The 24,100-nt window shown below is 40.5% G+C and overlaps 1 protein-coding gene across 2 annotated transcripts in view; it reads right to left on the bottom strand.

Annotated features, from left to right (window-relative positions):
* The window catches only part of Dnah9 (dynein axonemal heavy chain 9), a 339,142-nt gene that overhangs the window by 165,958 nt on the left and 149,084 nt on the right, over nt 1–24,100 (bottom strand). For both annotated transcript variants that reach the window (XM_042693416.1, XM_042693426.1), the window contains 6 exons: nt 22,212–22,350; nt 18,336–18,623; nt 11,956–12,166; nt 6,882–7,009; nt 5,599–5,707; nt 340–487 (listed from right to left, as the gene is read on the bottom strand). In XM_042693416.1, the coding sequence (XP_042549350.1) occupies nt 340–487; nt 5,599–5,707; nt 6,882–7,009; nt 11,956–12,166; nt 18,336–18,623; nt 22,212–22,350 (1,023 nt within the window). The remainder of the gene's footprint in view (nt 1–339; nt 488–5,598; nt 5,708–6,881; nt 7,010–11,955; nt 12,167–18,335; nt 18,624–22,211; nt 22,351–24,100) is intronic.

Below are 24,100 nucleotides of genomic sequence, written 5' to 3'. Positions count from 1 at the left end.
CATCATTTGTAGGAAAGCCAGCTGCTGGCCATGCATATTGGAATGAATCTGACCCAGGGCTGTCATCTGATATTCCTACTGATTACCTCCTTCTGATATATCCATGTGATATTTGTGAAGGGCACTTTAAATCTTCCTGCTTTTCATTCACTTCTCTTCCTGCTTGAACTGCCAATAGGCATCCCATGGTTGTTCTAATGTGTGTTCCCCCTGCCATCTGCTGTGCCTGGAGGGTTCTGACTTTGGGGACAGGACAGAACATCAGTGGGACATCAGATGCAAGCCAACATGTCCTTCACTGTTGCATTAATTTACTCTCTCTCTTGTTGCCTGGCCTACCTGGTTCTGAGTGTGTCTAAGCAGGTTGGAAGATACTTGTCAAACAGAATGGTTAGGTTAGCCCTTTCTGTCTGGACTTCTCTCTGGTCGATCCAGCTGCTCACTGGAGGGTTCCATCCTAGGTCTGCTGGGTTGATGTATAGGATCCCTGGGAACACAGAGAACATTGTATAGTGGGTATTCCATTCATATCAGTAGTTCTCAGCTTGAAAAGCATGCAGAAAACTAGACTGTAGCAGACAGAGACTGAGTCTAGTTCAGAGAGTGTGAAATTGCTTCTGAGGACTAAGGGTCCACTGAGGGAGAAGAGATACATGGTGAAGTTGTCTCAAGAGAGAAGAGGTTGTGATTGATGGGCAATACTTGTCACTGTCCGTGTCTGCATTCCTAGAAACTGTCAGTGTAACCGATTTTGGAACAATAGCCTTAGCAGAAATAATTAAAGATCTGGGGATTATTCTGGATTGTCTAGAGGGGACAGTAAGTAGCCCTTCTAAAGAGAGAGATTGGGAGAGATACATTGAGCCCAGTCAGTCTGTGAAACCAACTTGGGGGCCTATCAATCAATGATGGATAAAGAAAATGTGATACATATTTACATATATACACGCAATGGGGTATTATCCATTCATAAAAATGTATAGCATTATGCCAATTGCAGGAAAATGAGTAGGATTAGAGGCCACTCTGTGAAGTAATACCTAACAAAGAAAGTCAAATATCATATATCTTCTCTCATATATGGAATCTACACATAAAATATAAAAATATATGATATGAGCTCTTTCCCAGGTCTTTCCCAGACCTTTCCCAGCCGTGTGGAGGGTCAACATGGCCTGGTGCCAGCCAGAACGCTGAATAAACCTACCCCTTACCTGAATACCATGTGCGTGGTGTGATTCTTACTCGGCAACCCCTCTTTAAAAACTTAACATAAATGGTGTCGAAACCTGGGAAGGGCTTAAAGTCAGGATAGGTGGGATTCCTCTCCGTTTTTTTCTTTTGTTTGCTTGTTTTTTCCTTATTGGCTCTGAGGAATACCCACAGTTCTGACAGCCTTTTTGTGGACCGGTCTCTCTGTTGCGGACACAGCACCTCAATACCATTGCTGGCCTCTGCATCCACCTCCACGCTTCTACATTTTGGTGAGTGAACTACTCTCTGAGGGTTCCCTGTCACTCAGTCTCTCTCCAGATGTGGTACCACATCAGAGAACCTGCTAGGCCTTTAACTGAAAGGCCGGTTACTTCTGGAATCAGGATGCTTGACTCTGGTTGCTTGGCTACTTCTCCCTGGAGGGCTGGGTGGTAAGTCAGGACACCACTTCCATCTGATAAGCCTTCCTTCACTCACTAATTTTCTTCTCTCCTATGACTTTAATGGGGTGCTGTGTGTTACTCCAGTGCCATGAAACCCCTCTGAAATGCCTCCTGCGCTCCCTGGAAAGCCAGAGCGCCTAATTTTTTTTATGCTGTTCTCAGATTTAGACAATTTTTGCCTCTGCAATGGTAAATGGGCAGAAGTCTGTTTACTTTCAGGCTCTCTTTGCTCTCTCTCTATGCCAATCATGTCCAACTTTCCATATCTCTCCCTTATTCTTTTCTACAACTTTTTGGCTTGTGCCCTGAAGAGTATGACACAGGGTGGGTCCCAGGTTCCCTATCAAAGGCTAGCCCAACTAGGCTTGATCGATTTGTTCAGGCTTTCTTTGTATTTTTTTCAGAAATTGGCATCTTGAGTTCGCCATCTTGGCCACATGGTGTGTTAAGGGTTTGGCCCCATCTGACCCTTAACCTTCCACCAAGCTTACAACTCCATCCATCTATTCTAAGGTGCCTTGCTAACAAGTTGCTCTTTTCACAGACCCTGGTAACTGAGGCTCAAACATCTGATGTGCTTTGTTAGCAAAGATGTCTAAACATTGTTGTCAAAATTTTAGGTTTTGAGATTTGCCTTTTTTGTTTTGTGTTGTGTATTCTAGTTCAATACTGGGCATATCTGTGCTAAGATTCTCACATCTACTGAGTTTTGTCATTGCAGAATATTTCTTGGTCAATTCTTGATAAGGACCAGGTAAGCTCTATTCTATTTGATCTCTTTGTTGCTTTAATTGGAAATAATAAAGGGTTTTTATGGCAAAGATTGTAATTCAAAGCCAGCCCGGGCTGAAAAAAATCCCTAAGACTCCATCTCCTAACTAACCTGCAAAGAGTCAGGCTGGAAGCATGGCTCAAGACTCTTATCTCTAACCAGCCAAACACTGGAAGTGGTACTATAACTCAAAGTGGTTCAGTGCTAGCCTTGAACAGAAGTGCTCAGGGACAGTACCCAGGCCTTGTTCAAACCTCCATGAATAATAACTGGGAAAAGCCATTCCAGCAATGAGCACCTAGACTCAGACAGTCTGGGGAACAAGGGACTATGGAAAGGTATAAGAGGAGATGATGTCATATCAGCAACTTTGTGCCTGCCCTTTCAAAATTAACCAGAGCTGGGAGGTCAATAGATATAAGAAGCCTGCCCATCTAGTGTCCATACCTGTCTACCTATTAACTGGACAGGAATTTATATTCTTGCCTTTATTACCTGACTTTTCCTCTACCTAGTCGCCAGATGTCAGAAGTAGCTAGGGACATTTCTACCAACATTTTCAGGCCCAAGTCCTTCCTCTTGCCATTTGTTTGCTTTTTAGTATCTTTTTTTCAGTCTGTCAATGCCTCATGAGACTTCTCCAGACTTCATCTAAGGACTCACGCCACCAAGGGACAGCTGCTGCTCACTGCCTTCTCTGGGAGGGGACCAAATTCCAGCCTTTTACCCCTAAAGTCGATGCCCTTTGTCAGCAGGAAGTAGCCAGAGAGAATCCGTGCCCTATTTCATGATTATTAAAAGGCTGGAATGTAAGGTCCGCTCCTGGATGATGAGCAGACTCCACCTTCCTTGCAGCAAAGTCTCCGCCCAGTACCTGCGTTACCTAGGCAACCGCACACCTGGAAGAGGTCACATCTGCATCTGCTGAGGTCACATCTGAATTTGATATGGCCACACCTTTCTCCACCCATACCATAGATAAGACCTAGCCCAGACCCAGAGGCCCTTATTCTCAGATTTTCCCCAGGTCTTTCCCAGCTGTGTGGAGGGCCAACATGGCCTGGTGCCAGCCAGCATGATGAATAAACCTACCCCTTACCTGAAAAAAAAATATGATATGAATGCAAAATGGGGACTTTTGGAGATGGGAACCAGTAGAAGGGAAAAAGGAAAGGATGGTAGAAGTGAACATGGTCCAAGCACATAAGAGTAATAGGAGGGGTCTGTAAGAAATACTACAATAATGATCCTTTGTACAATTAATATACACTAATTTTGAAAGAAAAAGAAAAGCCCTGTGAGAAAGGTAAAGATTGGTGCTACAGGGCTCTGGAGCCCTTAGCTGGAGGTGGCAAGGAAGGAGTTTCCACCAGAGGCTTTGGGGAGAAGGCAGCCTTGCTGGACTCCAGCAATGACTTTCTATGTCTGACTTCCATATTCATTAAGACAATAAATTTGTTTATTTTTTTTAAAAAATATTGTTATTGTTATTAATAAGGTGTTGTACAGAGGGGTTAGCATTTCCTAACTCAGGTAATAAGTACATTTTGGGGGACAATGTCACCCCTTCCTTTGCTTTTCCCGTTTCCCCTTCCCATCACTGTCCACAAGTTACATAGCTCATTTTCCACATAGTGTATACTAAATAGCATGATTGCATTTGTTCACACTTTCTACCTCCCTTTCTGTGCCACCCCCTGCCACTTTTTCCCTCTAAGAAGGAAAAGAAACATCCAAAGTAAAAACAAACACTACCACCACCAGTGAAAAAATGCATGTTTCCAGTTCCTGGAATTCATTTCAATAAATGTTCAGATCAGTTACACCTTTGGGTCCCTCCCCTAAGGGTATCCTTCTTTAATTTGACTGTGTGAATGCCTAGAGTCCTGTATAGCTTATCATGTTCAGTTATATTTTAGATCTAATTTCCACATAGGAGAGAAAACATGTGCCCTTTGTGTCTGGGTTTGACTTACCTCACTTAACATGATTTGTTCAAGGTCCATCCATTTCCCTACAAATGACATAATCTTATTCTTTTTAATGGATTAGTAAAATTCCATTGTTTACAGGTGCTGCTTTTGATTGATTCATTCATCCATTGTAGGGCATCTGGACTGTTTCCATAATTTGGCTATCACAAGCAGTGCAGGAAGGGAACATGGGTGTGCAAGTGTCTTTAAAAGCCACTACGCTCATGGTAATTAGTTACTTGTTACAGTGGTCCCAGGAAATTAGTGGGGCGCAATTCTCCCGAGCAGGGTTTACCATGCTGAGAGGGCCTAGAGTGGGAACCTGACATTATAGCAGAGATCCAAAAGTTTTCTTTTCTTATTGAAAAAATACTTGCAAATCTTTACTGACATATAATTGAAATCTAAAACACTGTCCATAAATAATGTATATGATTTGTTGGATTTGGAACAACCAATAGAAACCAGAAGCACAACCAAGTTAATATATATACTCAGACACCACCTCTACAAATTTCTTCATGCTCTTTTCGTGTGTATGTGTATGTATGTGCATGCACCTATGTATGTGTGTTAAGAACATTTTGCCTGTTGTATATCTTCCTGACAATTGTCAAAGTATGCAATGCAGCACTGTCAACTATAGGCACTGTGAGGGACAACATGTCTCTAGAACTTACTCATTCTGAATAAAGATGCTTTGTGCCCACTGAATGTATCTCTCCTATTCCCCCTGCCCCTATGCTCTAGCAGCTACTACCCTACTCTTTTTTGATTATTTTGTTAAATAAGTTCTTTTTTATGACCTGATGTCTGTTCATCAATTGAACTGATAAAAAGAGAGAAGGAAGCTAATGAGAAGTGGTAATGCTTGGTCACCTTCACTGATGTGGGGGCTGGAACTGGATTGGAAAGTAGCCTAGATCTAGACATTTATGTGCACTGGATGGCTGTCTAGCCTAGGGATTATCTCCCTTCTGGTTCCTACATTTCTGAATCAACAAAGTCACAAGGGCCATAGCTTGGTGGTACCTCCTTGCTTTTGTGGGTGTGGATGAGTTCTGTCAACCAGACCAGAGTATTGAAGGAGCAGCTTCTGGCTCTTATTTTGATCTTCCTCCAGAACCAGCAGAACAAGAACATTACAGCTAGAAGTACCCTCCTCCAATGAGCAATTTTATGTCCAGGGCCTTACCTGCTCTGGAGACAGTTGCTGGTGTGGCTGTGCGCAGGTGGCTGATTTCAAATAGTAGCCGCATTGTGGGGTTCAGAGGTATCCTCTCATTGCTGGCCAGGGTAAGCACCTGTAGACGTGGGTGGGACGTCCAGTTAGAAAGCACTGAGAATACATGAGCATACAATGTCAGCTTGTGGGTGTGTGATGGATTCTTTCTGTCAGGCTATGGACATGCTAGGATGTTTATGTCTCCCCAAAAGCATTTGTAGGAAACCGCACCCTTAGTACAACAACATTAAGTATTCGGTTCCTTGCTGGCATAGGCATGTTCTCTTGCCCTTTACCATGGGAGTAAGAAGTTTTCTGTTTGTTATTTTTTTTATTAGATTCAGCCCCTTGATATTAAGACTTTGCAGCCTCCAGAAATGAAAGTCAAATAAATGTCTTTTCGTTATAAATCACCCAGTCCTGGCATTCTCTTATAGACACAAGACAGGATGGTTATAGCCTTCTTTTTTTAATTGTTAGTGTTTTCTATAATCTGTGTCTCTTTCTGTCTCTGTGTCCCTGTCTCTGTCTCTCTCACCATCCATACCATCTCTCTACTCCCACTCTTCCGTCCTCTATATGTGTCTGTTGAATCACCATAAGAAGTTATTTAAACAGCTTAAATTGATGTCAATGATTTGAATGAACTAGACCATATTGGAATAATAAAACCTTTAAAAGAAAAGAGCTTCAGTTTCATATTACTGCTCTTCTTTCTAAGTAGTCCCTCTGGGAAGGAACATGCATTTATTCTAATGATTTCTGTGAATGCGGAGGCCATTTTAACATTTCCAATCTGGTCAAGCTTTCTGAACAAGTTTAGGAACAGCTACCAGCTTAATAGCCATTTTACTGCCATTCCGTTGGTTTTCATTGTTTATTTTTTTTTAAAAAATGCTATGCACTACCAACAGATAGATATTTACCACCCTAGAAGTCATTTGATGGGCTCAGAATGCTTCAAATCTTTAGTTTATTTATTAAATAGAAAAGAATTAGAGAAAAGATTTGAAGGGATAATTAGATTTCAGTTCTAAATATAAAATGAATTATAGGCATGAGTCTGGAGGAAATGACCATCCCATCAAAAATGGGGTGGGCAGTGGCAATAGCACTGAAGTAGGCCGGGGCTGCTGGTGGGGATGGGTCGGTTCTGTCTATTGACAACAGCAGTTGAAGTGGCATGTTCTAGCTCAGCCATCATGTGACATGCTAGGGAAGGTTGTGAGGACTTTCCTTCCCTTCTCTGATACCTTGTTATCATCCATGACAGTGTTCAGAGATTCAATCCACATTGGATCGATATCACCATCCAGTAGGATCCACTTGGGCCCATCATGGGAGATGTTGGCAAGCTCCCTCATGATAGAAGAGAACAGTCCTACAAGGAACCATGGATAATTTATTTTCCCTTTCACCACCAAACCTCTTTCTCTTAGCATAGCTCCACTCCCCCCCCCAAATTGGTTATACCAATCAGAAAGAGACAGGCATTCAAGAAGGAGAGTAGACTTGACTTTGCATCTTGCTCTACTCAGAAACTTAGGGTCCAGCATGCTCCAAAGTTGTTTGGAACATCAACAGGAACCACAAGAGTAAGAAGAGTAATCAGGGCCAGAGAGTGCCAGCTTTTTGAGAGACCCAGTGAATCTTTACAGCTATGACTGTAGAATGCTAGAGTAATGGGATGATAGAATCACATTAACCTTTCTCAGGCAAAAATCTCATCATTTGTCATTGCATTCCTAGAAAATCTTGCCCAGGATAGAATTTGAGAGAAGACTCAATTGCTTCTTATTGGCATCACATTGAAATTAATACAGTAATTGGATAAAATTATTTTCTTTAAACTTTCCTACTCAATAATACTCTATGCCTTTTCATTTATTTACTCAGATACTCTTCTATATCCATAATAAAATATTACAGCTTTTAAAATATATCTCCTTAAGCCAGGCTCCAGTGGCTCATGCCTGTAATCCTAGCTACTCAAGAGGCTGAGTTCTGAGGATTGTGGTTCAAAGCCAGCCTAGGCTGGAAAGTCCATGAGACTCTTATCTCCAATAAACCACACAAAAAACCAGAAGTGGTGCTGTGGCTCAAGTGGTAGAGTGTTAGCCTTGAGCTGAAGAGCTGAGAGACAGTGCCCAGACACAGAGTTCAAGCTCCATGGCTGACAAAAAATAAACAATAAAATATACCTCCTTGGCTAAATATACTTCTATATATTTCATAGTTTTATTGTGGTTGTGAGAAAGACCTCTCTACCCACTGCCCTGTATTTCCATTCTTAGCAGTCTATCTATAGTATAGAGAAAAACTACTAGATTTTGTGTATTTATGTTTAATTACATTTAATACTTTAAAAATCAATTCTAGTAATTAGTAACAATTCATTTTTTTAGGTGTACAGTTGCAGAATGAGAAAAACAATAAACTTTCTCCTTTCCTCCAATTTATAACATCTATTTCCATTTTCTTATTGTCTTTCCTAAAACCTCCAGAAATAAACTGAATACAAATTGATAGCAAGCCTCCTCCCTACCTGCTTTCTGGTTTTAATGGAAATAGCTTTGATGTATTATTATGCAGAGTGCTTTGATTTCATTTTCCTTTTAGCTTGAGGTATAGAGTATTTTTCATAGTGAAGTATTTTCATTCAATTTCCATGTTAGTTAGAACTTTAGAGTAGGAATGACTATTGTTTTAATTGTGTATTAATTAGATCAAATTACCTTTCTTCTTAATTTGTCATCCTTACACTTCTGGAATAGACTTGACTTGGTCAAACTGTTTCATTCTTTCAAGATATAGTTGGATATACTTAGTAATATTTAATTTAGAATTTCTAAGTCTACTAAGTAAAATTGGGTTGTGATTTTGGGTTCTACATAAAAAGTTGATATTATGATTATTATGGCTCCATAAAACGATTTCAGGGCTATTTTTCACATGTATATAAATTCATATATATGTGAAAGATTTCATATTTGTTCTTGCACTATCTGTAAAAATTTAAGTTTACTTAGGTTTACTATTTCTTAATGAGAAAATATTACTATTTTATATATTTTTGCTGTTTTGTCTTTTTTAGGTTAAGATCTTTGAAAACTAGTTTCATTGTTATTATTAAGATGTTGTATAGAGGGTTTACCATTTCATAAATCAGGCAATGAATACATTTCTCTTTTTTGAACAATGTCATCCCTTCCCCCAGTTTCCCCTTCCCATCCCTACCTCAATTACATAGGTCATTTTCCACATAGTGTATACTGAATAACAGGATTACATTCATTTACCCTTTCTCCCTCATTTTCTGTACCTTTTACCTCCCTAAAAGAAAAACAAATGAACACTACAACCAACAATAACAAACAACAAAAACAAAAACATGTTTTCATTTCTTGGAATTTGTTTCCAGCTATTTTAAAGGTTCAGGGAACTCACACCTTTGTGTTCCTCTTCTAAGGGTGCCCTCCTTTAGTCTGACTGTGTGAAGGCCTTGAGTCCTATATAATCTATCATGGCCAGTTATATTTTAGATCTGGCTTCTACATATGAGAAAAAAAATGTGCCATTTGTCTCTCCGAGCTTGGCTTAACCCACTTAATATGATTTATTCTAGATACATGCATTTCCCTTATTTTATATTTTTACTAGGGGGTTCATCTATTTCTTCTAGATTGTCAAATACATGCCATCTGACTAGATATTCTCTTCCAATTTAATGTTGAATATACTGTCATATGTCATTAAAAGTTCCTAATTATATACTATATATACATATATGTTATATATAAATATAGTTAACCTTTCCCCCATTAGTTGTTCTCACAATAAATACACTTATTGGCCTTTATAAAGAACCATTATTTATATTTCTCTTTTCTATGACATTTAGTCTTTCTTCTGGCTAATTTCAGATCTTATCTTTACTAGTTTCTTTCCTCTCATCATTTTCTTCAGAGGGAATAATAACTTATTACAGAAACTAATTTCTTTTACTCCCTATTAACTTCCCATAACACAGTTTAATGTGCTTTCTGATAGGCTTCAGATGTACTCCATGGATCTTGTATGAATTCTTCCTTTCATAGGTTGCTGGAGGAATTACAATTTAATTTTTCTTTTTGATCAGGGGTAGAGATCGTGTTTTGATTTGAAAGTAGTGGAATTATTTAGGGCTATTGTCTTGCTTGTTTCTAATATTTCACAGATTGTGGTTTATAAATTGATTCTTTTGAATTCAATATAGTTTCCTCTGTGACCAACTTTGTTGGCCCTTAGAAATTTCCTCCCAAAAGTTTATGAGGTACAAAATTCTATAACTATGTACTATACCGAGTTTGATGATATATTTCCAAATTCCTCTGTATATGTAGTTAGGCTTCTGTCTACTGCAGCCATCTAATTTTGAAAAATGTTTAATAAAATAACTCACCATATTTTTACTTAAATTTCTGAAAGGCTACATCCTACTTACTTTGAAATTATCTTGCTCAATGAACACAGAGTTGTATTATGTCTTCTTTGTCAATTTCTTCAAATTTAAAATGCGAATTTAGTAGGATATTGACTAGGATTTCAACAAAGTTTCTGATGTTAAATTTAATATAAAAATGAAATGTTGAAGGCTATCCCAAAATATCGAGGAGCAATTTAGCTCATTGGATAGTAAAGTCTGTTAAAAATGATTCTAACTGAAATAGATGGTATTGGTATAAGATCACATAGACAGAAGTGTGGACCAGAATGAAAATCCTAGAATCCGATCTTGGTATGTATGGAATTTAAAAGGCAACAAAGTGGTGTTTGAAAGCAGAGGAAAAAGATAGTTTACTTAATAAATAGTGCTGGCACAATCAATTATCCATCTGGAAGGAAATGAAGTTGGATTTTTATTCAAACTCATTCTAAGCCTCAAAATAAATTCCAGATGGATTTAAAAATGTTAATGTAAAAAGAATCCTTATTGACCAAATTTATGATACTTATATCTGTAGTTGACAATTAGAAAGCGTTATAAATGAAATAGGAATCCCAAATGCTGAAAAGACTAGACAGATATAATTTCCTTTTTTTAAAGGTGCTTGGTAAAATATGCCATAGAAAGTATAAAAGTCATAAAAGTGTCTAATAGACAAATGATAGATGTTAGAAATGCATACTGTCTTTGTGTATAGGTGTGTGTGTATGTGTGTGTGTGTGTGTGTGTGTGTGTGTGTGTGTGTATGTATGTGTGTGTGTGTGTGTGAGTGCTGGAGCTTGAACTGAGGGTGGAGCTGTCATAGCTGGAGTTCAACCACTTGACCCACACCTCCAGTCTCATACTATGTTAATTAATTGGAGATGGGGTCTCAAAGACTTCTGTCCCAGCTGTTTCCCTAATTCTAGCTACTCATAATGCTAACTACTCAGGAGACCTGAAGCATTGTTATCATTGATATATTTTAGTCACTGACAGTGGCTTACACCTGTAATTCTAGCTACGTAGGAGGCTGAGAGCTGAGAAGCATGACTTGAAGCCAGCCCGGGAAGACAGATCCCAGAGACTCTTGCCTCCAATTAACCAGTAAAAGCCAGAAGTGGAGGTATGGCTCAAGGGATAAGAGTGCCAGCCTTGAACCAAAAAAAACCAAAACAACAACAACAAAAACGCCAAGCAAGAGCACAGACACAGTTAAAACCCCAGTAACGGCACACTTACACCGTGAAACAAAATAACAAAAGCAAATAAAGTACAAAAGAGGAAATTACTAAGACCAACAAGAAGGAAATGATGCTAATAAGCAGTGAAATAAAAATTTAAGCTGCTTTTCATTAACTTCTTTGCTCTAGATCTCTGAACAAAGCTCCTGAGTTAAAGAAAGCCAGGTGGTTTTACCTTGACAAGTCAGATACTGAAACTCAGAGGGAACTGATATTTCCTCATTCCAGAGCCCAGAGATAACATGGGTTTGGAATGTGCTGAATTAGTCTGGAAGGGAACATGGTCCTAGGAACCCTCTGGGACTCACGAGACACCCACAGGACCCTAGCACGGGGGCAGTGCATGACTTAAACCCACCATGTGCTATAGAAAAGCAAACTACAGCTGAGTGCCTGCCCTCCTTGATCCTCTTTTAAGGGATTCTACTAGAGGCAGTTAAAAGAGGTCTTAAAGGAGGGAGAAAAATCTGAAAGACGGAGGTCTGCCTCTGGCCAAAATTCGTTTCTTCCTTTCACCTCATCTCCTTCTGCTATGTGAAATGGATCAGTTCAATGTCTCTTGCCTTGCAGTTCTGTCCAGGAGGCTCTGAGGGAATGAGGGATTTTCTTCTTTCTTACCGTCCTTCCATTCTCTTGTGGCCGGATTGATGATGCCAAAGAGTTCATCATTCGTGACAGCTTTGGGGTTGAGGTCTGTCCAGACAGGCCGGCGTCTCATGATCTGATAAGTCCTGTGCAAAGACCTCAGCACCTTTGACTTGCCGGTACCAGCACCACCCACAACAAACACAGAGTGTCGAACTGCCAGGAGCTCCTCCAACTGCACCACCTGGGAGACAGGACAAGTCAGCCAGTGGTACCTGTTGGTCCCTCATCTGCATGTCGCCTGACCTTCTGTCAGCCATCCTAGTGTCTGGAGTGAGAAGACAACAGTGAAGGTTTCTTTCTCCCCAAACATGATGGGTTCTTAGTCATGGCAGCAACACGATTCAAAGAGTCATCATGAATCATTCAATTATTAATCATTAAGTGTTAGAGTATGTTAGATGAGGTTCCCACAGTCTGACAGAAGAAAATCACATAGATAAATTATCATAATGGGAGATGGTAATTAATGTAAAAGGGGTATATATAAAGTACCCATGAGAACAAAGAGAGGAACAGTTGATTTTTGAAAATGATGGGAACAAGGAAGGTTTCCCAGAGGAGTAAACATTTGAACCAAGACTCTAGGGATAAGTGGGAGTTTGCCAAGAAGTTGCACAGAAAAGCAACACAAGCGAAGGTTGGCCATGTGGCAGTATCATGTGGGTGAGTAGTTTGATGAGTTTGGAGTCAAGACCAGTCTGAAGCATCCATTAGACCCTTAGCAGCCAGCCAGGTATTTTTTTTTTTTTTTTGGTCCGGTCGTGGGGACTGAACTCTGGCCTTGGGCACTGTCCCTCAGCTCTTCAGCTCAAGGCTAGCACTCTACCACTTGAGCCACAGGGCCACTTCTGGCTTTTTTTCTTTTTGCTTATGTGGTGCTGAGGAATTGAACCCAGGGCCTTATGCATGCAAGGCAAGCACTCTACCACTGAGCCACCTTCCCAGCCCCCAGCCAGGTATTTAACTTGAGGCCAAAAAGAAATATAATGAAAGCCGCTTCCTGGAATCAAATCAATGCCATCACTCTGCCCTTGTCAGTAGTTGCCCAGAGTTTTGGTAGATTTGGTTTTCCATATCCTGAGACTAGCTTACAAAGCCCTTTTACAGTTTGGCTCAAACCAGCCTCAACAATTACCTTGAATTCCCAAATATGCACCTTCCAAACAGACAGCCACTTGCACCTCTTCAGTGATGCTAGCTCTCATGCCTGTGACTTCAAGTGTACTTTGCCTTCTGTGTCTTTCCCTGGTCAATTCCTGCACAACCTTCAGGGAACCTTCAGTCTGGAATGAGTATCCCATACCCGAAGCCTACATCTTCACACTTGGTGTAATAGTGTAATAGTTACGTTTCCATCTCTCTAGTCAATGGTCAATTCACTGAAGTCAGGCAGGGTTTTGAGAGGTGGGGCCTTCTATGAGGTCCTTATCAATTGGTGGCAGGGTCTCAAAAGGGATTAAGGTTATTTGTTATGGGACTCTAGTTAGTTATATATATAAAAAACTGATCCTGTCCCCTGAATCCTCTCTGGATTCATGTATGGAGTGGTGACTGCCTGTTTGAGAACATACTTCCACCATTATCATGGTGTCAGCTAGCAAAAAGTCACCATTGCCAAGGCAGGTGGTCTGCCTTTGAACTCCAAAGGTCCTCTAAACTTGCACTCTGGTATCCCATATTGGGATCACTTGTACTTCCTCCTTTCTCCTATGATGTCAAAAGTTTTCAACTGGAAAACTTTTCATTCTTCACTCTTGACTCTCAAAATTCCATTAGCATATGTCTCTGAGTAAGCCATACAATTTCACACTGTTCAATACTGAGTCCTTCCAGTTTAGACGCGTGACTTCTAGCTCTCATAAGTTTCCTTGGTTTCTTTTTAGAATTCCCGTTGGTAATATATTGTGTCACTTAGGTCTGTGTGTCTACATGCGTACATGTAGAGTTTTATGTGCAGAGATTTCCTTGACTCTATCCTCTTACTGAATTTTGTGTGTCATCAGTGACATCCTTCTACAAAGAGTGCTTTACAACTCTGAAAGAGGTCTTTTTTATTATAAATTCTTATTTTTCTTACACATGTTGTTTTATTATTTTCAAATATATTAACTAGAACATTTTAAATGTTCTGTTTCTTATTTTCACTGTGAGATGAAGTGTGTTCATGTGTGTGTGTCCACCTTTCTTATGAAGTTGGTTTTCTCCAATATTGAATATGTCTCAAATTTAAATAATGAGCAATGTCCTTTGTTTCCTGGGAGGCTGGGCTGGTGTTCTGTGTGGATGGCTATGTAGATAGGATTGAGTCGAAGCTCTGTGGACTGTCAGATCTCAGATCGTGCCTTTGGTCTTTGCCCTTCACTTGTGGGTACATGAGTGGTGTTGGCCTTCTGTTGAGGGACTGCAAAAAGAACGAAAGTGCCTTGACAGTCATTTTTCCCAAAAGAATGTATTAAATTTTTCTTGTAAATTGTCTTTTCTTTTTGGCCTCAAGTGAAATGTCTGGTTACGGATCATCTGTATTGCTTGGGCATTGGGAACTGGATGGAGGTCTCAGGAGAAGAGTGTGAGGAGCCAAATAGCCAAAATTACAGGGTAAACAGATTTAATGACGTCCCCTCTGGCTATTTTCAGTCCTCTTTTTCATTGCTTTTCTCCTTAACTACCAACTCCAAGCTCAGAGCGTCTCCAGGGTTCTGCTTGGCAGAATGGCCACCTCCAGATCCCTCTTCCTCTGGAGCTCTTTATAAGTATATTTTCCATATATATATATATATATATATATATATATATATATATAGTAAAGATACTGTACAGAGGGGTTACAGTTACTTGAGCAAGGTAACGAGTCCATTTCCTATCGAGCATTGTTACACCCTCCTTTATTTTTCGTCTACCATCCCTTTCCTCCCCACCTCCTCAACTCCTCCCTCCCCTGTTCCACCCCCACCAAACTTGTAGAGTTCATTTTCAAATACTGTCTTGTACATTTCATTGTTACAATGGGCCATCCTGTATCCTTATTTCAGCATTTTGTTATTTCCCTTCCCCTCCCCAAATTAGAAAAATGTAAACACAAGATGCAGGGCACCAGAATCAAATACAGTGACAACAGGGGTTGTACCATGGGGGAAGAACATACAAAGAAACTCACAAAAAAAATCACATAGTACATTATACGTACATTAAAAAGAATAACAACAAAGATATTCTGTTCTGCAATCCACTTCCTGATCTGTCAACTTATTTTTTTTGTTCTTTTCCTTTCTTTTCAAAAATTTACTATCATGTTTCTGCCCCAGTTTAGATCATTCTGTGAGTTTATTCCTTTCTCTTAAAAGATAAATTTATATGTTAGCACTCTTAAGGGATCTCAGGATGCCATAAGAGACCACATGGAAGTGTTTGAAGAATTGTTTTTCAGCAGTTCAAGCGATGATGTAAATGTAAAGTATGGAGAGAAGTTGTCCTTGTCATCTACTCCAACAACTCTTAGCAGAGAGCCTGTCTATTATCTTTTGTCCTAAGAGCAAGGAATATATATGAACAAGAAAAAGAAAGGAAGGACACAGAATGTTGCTCAACTGACAAATAGAAAGAAACACAAAAATACTGAGTAGGAAAAATGTAGAACAAAAAAGAATGAGGGCCAAATGCTTTGACCAGATCCCAAAATTCTGGGCAGACATGGCTTTCCCTAAGACATATTACGTTTAGTATTAGTCTCTTATGAACCTCCTCAGATGTAACTCACCTTGGATGAAGGTACCTAAGGATCAGACCTTTAAGGGAAGGCCCTCAGCCCTGGCATTCGGGGTCCTCAATATCATGGTCCTACGTTGTCTTGAGTCTTAATGCCATGCCCTTCTTCTCCTACCCTGTTTTCTATTATCTTAGCATCTTTTCCTTTTATACTACTGGCCTTTCTACTGCTGCTTACAGCCTTTAATGTTTCTCATATATAGCTCTTTGCTGATTCTATTCTCTCTACCTAGGAGGCCATCCTGTTCTGTGCTTCAAGTCTTTTTATTCATCCTGGGAGGTAGAGATTGAGAGGATCAAAGTTCAAGGCCACCACACACAAAATGATAGCCAAACCCCATCTCAAGCAATAAGACAAATTGGTGCTTCTTATCTGTGACTCCAGCCATAAGGGAGGCATAAGTAGGTAGGAGAATCTCAGTTTGAGGTTGACCTAGGCAAAAAGAGTAGTGCTAATCTGAAAAAATAGCCTAAAGCACAAAAAGGCGGGAGATGTGGATAGCATGACAGAGTACAAGCAAGCACAAGGCCCTGACACAAGGCCCCGGCAAAGCAAAAACAACAATAACAACAAAAACAACAACCCCCCCCAAACAAAATCCACAAATAACAATAAAAACAACAACCAAAAAACCAAAAACACTTTATCCCTTGAACTTAAGAGAAGGAAAGTGACCGTGGGAGTGGGAATAGGTCAACCTGAAGACATAATCACGAACTCCAAACCAGTTAATATTTTGCTGTCATCAGTAATGAGAATGTCAAGAGTGAAAGCAGATGTCTACTTGCACATAAGGGAAAGAGCTAGTCTCATTCACTCTTAATTCTATTTGTATGCAATCAGGGCTGTACCAAAGAAAATGTAGTAAATGGAGCAGAAGATACCTGCCCCTTGGCTTGAACTCCTGCAAGGTAGCAGCTCCCTCCCAGGAAAGGTCTCCCTAGAAAGCTTCAGTTTTCTTTTCCTAAAGTGGTTCACCTGCATTGCCTGCCTCAGGTACCATGGGAACATCAAATGGGAACAAAATGTAAACCAACTAGTGAACTTGAAAGCAATGCTGATGTTTCCTTAAGCATCTTATTGAACAGCAAATATGAAGAAAAAATCTACCCCTGCCTCTAAATTTTAGGACCATTGACCCTTCTTCTATGGTACTTGTCTCCTCCTGCTCCAAGCTATGTTCCTTTCTTGCAGGCATTTCTACATGAATCCTGAAAACATCAGCCAAAGAATTACACTTGAAAATAATTGGTTTATGGAAAAACAGTACTGGGGTAGGCCATTGAAAATGTAGAGAACTTTAAATTCAAAGCCCTGAAAACTCCACAGTGAACTTCAACCCTAATGAAAATGTAGCTCCGTTAATTGTCTGAGAATTTCCACCTGCCAGATGGTTACTCTTTTACTGCAGCCCTAAGCCTGAGCCTCCTTGTTCTAGAGGTTACATTCCTGATGACACTTGATTTTGATAGAGATTATTTTAATTTTAATGGCAGGTCCAATCCATAAAGAGTCTCCTTCTTCTTCTTTTTTTTTTTTTTTTGGCCAGTCATGGGGCCTGAACTCTGGGCTTGGGTGCTGTCCCTCAGCTCTTCAGCTCAAGGCCAGTGCTCTACCACTTGAGCCACAGCACCACTTCTGGCTTTTTCTGCTTATGTGGTGCTGAAGAATCGAACTCAGGGCCTCATGCATGCAAGGCAAGCACTCTACCACTGAGCCACCTTCCCAGCCCAAGAGTCTCCTTCCTTAATCCACCATTTCAACCAAAGGAAAGTGACTTCTTAGGCTCTTCATCTGTGTTTGTGAAGGAAAGAAAGGGAGAATTGTCAGGTTGATAGGGCTAAAAACTGGTGGGATGTGCACTTGGTCCATTATGATATTTATTGTTCCCATAGTGCCTCAGGCTCCTGCTCAACTGCTTCTTCTTCCCTAATACCCTGGGTATCTGCTTAACCAATAAAAAGAGCTGGAGCATTGCATGCACAGACTCTCAGCACAAAGCCCAGGAGAGGGGATTGGGGAGGAATGCTGTACTATAAAAATTGCCTTCTGAGAAAACTCCTTGGACTCCTCTTTGGAGTTCTTCTCTTTGGAGAATCTTGCTACGTTCCTTGAATAGCTTTCTTTTCCCTTTCAAGTAAACTTGCTCTGTCTACTTTAAACAATTTCCTGCTTTTTAACCTGCTAAATGAATTGAGCTGAGATCCTCCTCCTCTTTCTTCTTTTTCTTGTTCCTCATACTGAATCTGGAGCTTGGGGCCCTGTGTTCTTGCCCAGATTTCTTGCTCACAGCTGGTGCTCTACCACTTGAGCTATGTCTTCCATTCCAGCTTCTTATTGGATTATTGGAGATAAAAGTATCTTGGATTTGTCTGCTCTGGCTGGCTTTGAACCAGGATTCTCAGACTTCTGCTTCCTGAGCAGCTAGGTTATAAATATGAACTACTGGCCCAGCAGAATTGGATTAGCTCTAACTGGATATGTGTCTATATGTCTAAAGAAATCATTTGGACTAAGGATGAAAGTTATTCTGTTGTCCAAGAAAATCATTAAGAAGTAGAATCTTGGAAAAGAAGGGCTCACATACCTTTAGCACAAAGTTGTCTTCAGCCTGGAGCTTCAGGTCCACTACTGCTTTCTGAACCAAAGCCTCAAAATTCAGGTCTCTCCTCCGGGGGACATCCAGAGAAGGAAAGAGATCTCCAATCAGGCCCATGAACACTGGCATGTCATCAGTCACAATCTTGGGGATGTTGAAGTCTCTCAAGGAGCGCATCAGGACCTGGTCCTCAGGCCGGTCAGGGTCTCCTCGCTTCAGGGACCCTGCCACCACGAGAACAGACTTGATAGCCCTCAGGCCCCAGTCATAGTGATCCTGTGGGAAAGCAACACAAGCTAGACCAAAGTTGCTGGCTGCAAAACTACACTTAATACATCCCACAAGTCACTTCCAGGCAAGAGAGGATTAATGACTTAGAAAATCCTGATGAAAGAATTTTAGTTCCTGATCTGGCATTGCTTACTTTTCCACCTGTGATGACAACAGAGCAGATGTACATACAAGGGCTTGGGGACCAGGGGATTGAGCAAAGCATTCAAATCTGACTACTTTCTATACATGCAGAGGTTGGGAAGGTTGGGAGGGAATAGCATGTTAGATCTCCAAGAAGGTTCAGGTTGAGCGTACATGTTCTACCTCTGAGATCTTCAAAGTCTCAGAGAAAAGTAGCTTAAAATAAATAGTTTCTGAGTCTAGAGGTGTAACTGAATGGTACAGTGCCTGCCTACCATGTATAAAGTCCTGGATCTGATTCCCAGTACTGGAAATTTAAATAGTAAATAATACATTCTCATTCTCATTAGTACCCATAGTCAATTCTGGGGACCATAAAATTGACACCAGGTCCCAGAGCTTCATGCTGAGGGGAAGTTCAGTTCAGAGTAAGGCATCTGCATTCAGACAGATCAAGTTCAAGTACCAGATCTACCATTTGCTTTGTACCAGACCATTGCTTAATTTGGACAGTGCTAAATGCTACAATGGAAAAATTCCAAGGGCAATAAAGACAAAAGACCCAGTAGTTGTAACCTCAGGTTGAGGACCAGAATGCCCAGAAGGAAAGAAATTATGAAAGACCTGAAGGAGTAGAAACTAGTCAAGCACAATGGAGAAAGAAGTGCAGATAAGATCAGGGGGAACAAGATGCCCATAAGCTCAGAGGTGAAAAGATAATTTCAAGTAAGTCAAAGACCAGTGTAGTTGGAGCATGACAGAAGAAGGAAAGAGCTGTGAAGGTAAGCTATCGGGGTAGGCAGGAAACAGAGCATTATTCATCTCTTGCCAAAGTGTTGAAGACATTGGTCTTTATCTTAAGACCAGCAAGGAACATTGGAATATCATTTCTCCAGCTTGTATCTAAAGAATAGGACAGAGTACAAGTCGTTATGTCGAAAACGAACTTTACAACTTTGGTGGGGGGGGGTAGGGTGGGGAGGATTGGGGGGTCTGGGGGAGGATGGGAAGGGATGGGAAGGGGAAACAAAGGGGGAGGCTACAATGCTTGATAAGAAATGTACTCATTACCTTGCCCATGTAATTGTAACCCCTCTGTACAGTATTTTCACAATAAAATAAATAAAAAAAAAGGACAGAGGTACAAGGTCTAATAGAAAGGCAATAGCAATGGTTGAATCAAGAGATGTGAGTGTTGATGTTAGGGAAATGAACCCTAAAATATGTATTCAAATGTTTTTTTTTTCTTTCATGCGATTGTTTCTAACACATTTATAAGATTATTTTTTGTTGCTTTGTATGTCCCTCCCCCACAGTATAACCCCTGCTTTCACTGTATTTGATGTTGGTATAATTTGTGTCATTTAAATAGGGATACAGGTGGACCCATTGCAACAATGAGATGTACAAGTCGTTATGTCGAAAAAGAACTTTACAACTTTGGTGGGGGGGAGGATTGGGTGGGGGGGCAGGAGGAGGATGGGAAGGGATGGGAAGGGGAAACAAAGGGGGAGGCTACAATGCTTGATAAGAAATGTACTCATTATCTTGCCCATGTAATTGTAATCCCTCTGTATAGTATTTTCACAATAAAAAAAAAAAGAGATGTGAGTGTTTGGAACTAAACTGGTAGCAGTAACTATGGAAGATGAGATTTATTTGAGAAATATTCAGACAGGAAAATCCACAGTATGTTCATAATTAGATATAATTAAAAGAGAAGAAAGGGTTAAGAGTGACTCCTGGAGTCCCAACACTATGAAGTAAACGAATGAGGGATCCATATACTGCATCACAGAAGGCAAGAAAACCAGGCTCAGTGAGAAGAAAAACTCTGAATGTGCTGAATGGAAGTGATTTCTGAACACTCAGAGATTTAGAGTTCAAAAGTATGGCTTAGGATAGAGCTGTGAGCATGAATCATTGTTCTGGAGATGGATGGTGGTAGAGAACCTAGAGAGATGATACAGAGAAAAGGGAAATATGGAGGAAATAGGATTCTCTCCCTCTTGGACTGAATTCACAGGGCTGAGAGAGCACGTAGCAGAAAGGGTGATCTAAGCAAGATGGCCCCAAAAGAAAAAGTGAAGCTCATTGGAAACAGCCCAGGGAGATGAGCTGTCCCTGCAATGAAGAAATTCTCTATCCAATAAATAAGTTTTGTTGGTGTTTGGTCATATATTAAAGGTGCTAGTTCCTACTTGCATATGTGAGAGGGAGGACCCTGCTGCCTTAACAGAAGAAACATCTAAGGCCCAGTAGTGTTGAACTCTTTGGGCACCCCTCCCTTTCACATCTCCCAATACACCTCAGGTTCCCTGAAGTAAAGACCATTTTCACCAGAGAGTTTCATTAGCCATTGCGATGTTTCCTATAGGACCCTGATGTCTATAAGATGTTGTTAAGAATTCTACTTAAGTCATGCCCGTAATCCTAGCTACACAGGAGGCTGAGCTCTAAGGATCACAGTTCAAAGACAGCTGGAGCAGAAAAGTCCCCATGAGACTCTTATCTCCAATTGACCACTCAAAAACTGGAAGTGGTACTATGGTTCAAGTGGTAGAATGCTAGCCTTGAACACAAAGAGGCTCAAGGACAGTGGCCAGGCCCTAAGTTCAAGCCTCACAACAGACAAAAAAAATTCTACTTAAGAGCCAGGCACTGGTGACTTATACCTGTAATCTTAGCTATTTAAGAATCTGAGACCTGAGGATTGTGGTTCAAAGCCAGCCCAGAAAAACGTCTGAGAGACTCTTTTATCTTCAATAAACTGCTTTACAAAAAAAACTGGAAGGGCAGCTGTGGCTCAAGTGGTACAGTGCTAACTGTAAAGAAGCTCGGGGACAGTACCCAGACTCTGAGTTCAAGTCCCAGAACTGGCACAAGAAGGAAGGAAGGAAAGAAAGAAAGAAGAGAGAGAGAGAAAGAGAGAGAGAGAGGGAAAGAGAGGGAAAGATAGGGAAGGAAGGAAGGAAGGAAGGAAGGAATTCTACTTAAAATTAGAGTTCTGTAAAGTTTTGAAAATACTAAGCTAAAAAATGAACACAAACTTTCATTTCTCAGTGTTTAAGAGTTTTTAATATGTTTTGGTGTATGGTGAGACATTTTCTTTTTGGTCAGTCCTGGGGCTTGAACTCAGCGGCTGCGTGCTCTCTCTGAGCTTTTTCCCTCAAGTCTAGCATTTTACCACTTTGAGCAATAGTGCTACTTCTGTTTTTTTGGTGGTTAATTGGAGATAAGAGCCTCGCAGACTTTCCTGCCTGGGCTGACTTTGAGCTGCGATCCTCAGATGTAAGTCTCCTGAGTAGCTAGGCCTACAGGCATGGATCACCGGGCACCTGGCAATACTCTTTACAAAAAGAGAACAGCCTAATCTATTGGCCCCCAGAAACACTTCAGGGCTGGGCAGATGGCACGGTGCTTGGCCATCAGCCTTCCTGGAGATCCTACCTGTTTGGAGAGAAGTTCTTTGCACAATTGGTAAAGAGTGATGAACTTTCTGGCTAATGACCGGGCTTCCAGGAATCCTTCCGCCACCAGCATGATCTCACAAATCAGTTCAAAGTCTGGAACAACCATCGCACAGGGCCTGGGTACAGGGAGACAAAGACTGAGACAGAGCCCCAACCACAGAGTTAAAGTAGAGTCTGTGGGGTAGGAGGTGCTGACAGATCACACGGGGGGGGGGGGGGGGGGGAGGGGCATCTGTGTGTGTGCAAAACTCATGTGAGTCCCTCATTTTGCCCCAGACCTTCAAGGTTCAGATAAATTAATCAAGGTAAAGGAAGTGTACTATTACCCAAGTGGGTAGATAATGTTGACAGATGGGGGCAGCGTGGATGCTACACCTCTGCTTTTGTGACTTGAGCCCTATGTGCTTCACCTAAGGCAGGAATTAGTATAACAAGTTGTCTAGAACAGGTGGGTTAGGGGCTGAGACTGAATGTCCCTGGGTATGACCAAGAAACAGAGTCTCCTTGTCTTCATCCTGGACACATGTCTCCTCCAAACCCCAGAAACCAGGACTTATTTGAATACAAATATAAATCGCTATTAACCTCACTCTAATTAATAAAATGTCATATATAAGAAAGAGGATTTTGTCTATTGTATAAGGATTAAGTATGCTTCCTGTCCCCTCTGACAGTAGTACTATTTGATTTTAAAATGACTCTTTTTTTTTGTGAGTGCTAGGGATTGAACTCAGGGTGTTATACATGTTGAGTAAGCACTCTATCAGTGAGTTACATCCTTAGCTATTCTCGATATATAGCCCAGACTGGCCTTAAATTCTGGATCCTCTGTTGCAGTGGCAGCATAGATCAAGATGCATAGTACACATAAAGTTCTCTGTTATCTTGCCAAGCATTTAATACATAAACTAAAATTAAGATAAGCAAGGGAAGGAGTAGGTTTGGAAAGGGCAACATTATCAAGATGTACTGTATTCACAAATTGTTCTGGTGATTGTCAACTCCTTTGTACAACTACCTAAAGATTATTAAAATATTAAAAAAATTCTGGATCATCCTTGAGTCAGATTCTCAAGTATTGAAATTACATACATGTAACACTACACCCACTTTAAAATAATTTAGTTTTTTCATTTATAATGTATATTTTAAGAATTTAAACTTTTTACATTTCTTTAATTGCATTTTTCCCCTACACTGATAGAAACTTTTCCAAACCATCATCTTACTCAAGTACACATTCTTTTCCTTGAGACATTTTACATTGTATTCAAATTCAAAGGAGCCACTAAATACTTAGATCCTGAAAATTATTTGGCAACCTGAACATAAGACTAAATGTGTGCTCACACAACAGAATACAATGTGCTCATGAAAAATACGGCTGGAGAAGAAAATTGTTAAAGCAAGATACAAAACAATGCACAATTGGATCCCAATTGTGTTGGGAAATGCTGGCACAGAATTGGTTGGGAAATATGGAGTAGTTCCATGGATTATCTGTAGGTGAAGGTTTTAGATGGGAGATGAAAAGCTTTAGGTTCAAAATCCAGTTCTACATTTACTAGTCATTTACTAAGCAGTAACCAGGATTACTGCTGAAGGAACCCACCGTGCAAGTGGAAATTAATATTATCACAGGGTCTTTGAGATAATTAAATGTAAAAGGAGATGTTTATGTTTATTGTTTTCAAAAATATTTTTCTGCATGGCATGGTGGCACACTACTATAATCTTAGTATTCATGAGTATGAGTCAGGAGGATGGAGAGTTAAAGGCCAGCCTGTACAATGAGGCCCTGTCTTCAAAACACAAACAAAAAACAAACCCCAAACAACATTAACCAACAAAAATTACCCCAAACAA

This window comes from Dipodomys spectabilis, unplaced genomic scaffold (genome assembly GCF_019054845.1).
Source record: "Dipodomys spectabilis isolate Male_0828 unplaced genomic scaffold, ASM1905484v1 ptg000004l, whole genome shotgun sequence".
Classification (NCBI taxonomy): Eukaryota; Metazoa; Chordata; class Mammalia; order Rodentia; family Heteromyidae; genus Dipodomys; species Dipodomys spectabilis.
The sequence above is the reverse complement of the archived record's forward strand: the minus strand, read 5'-3'. Positions and strand labels throughout refer to the sequence as shown.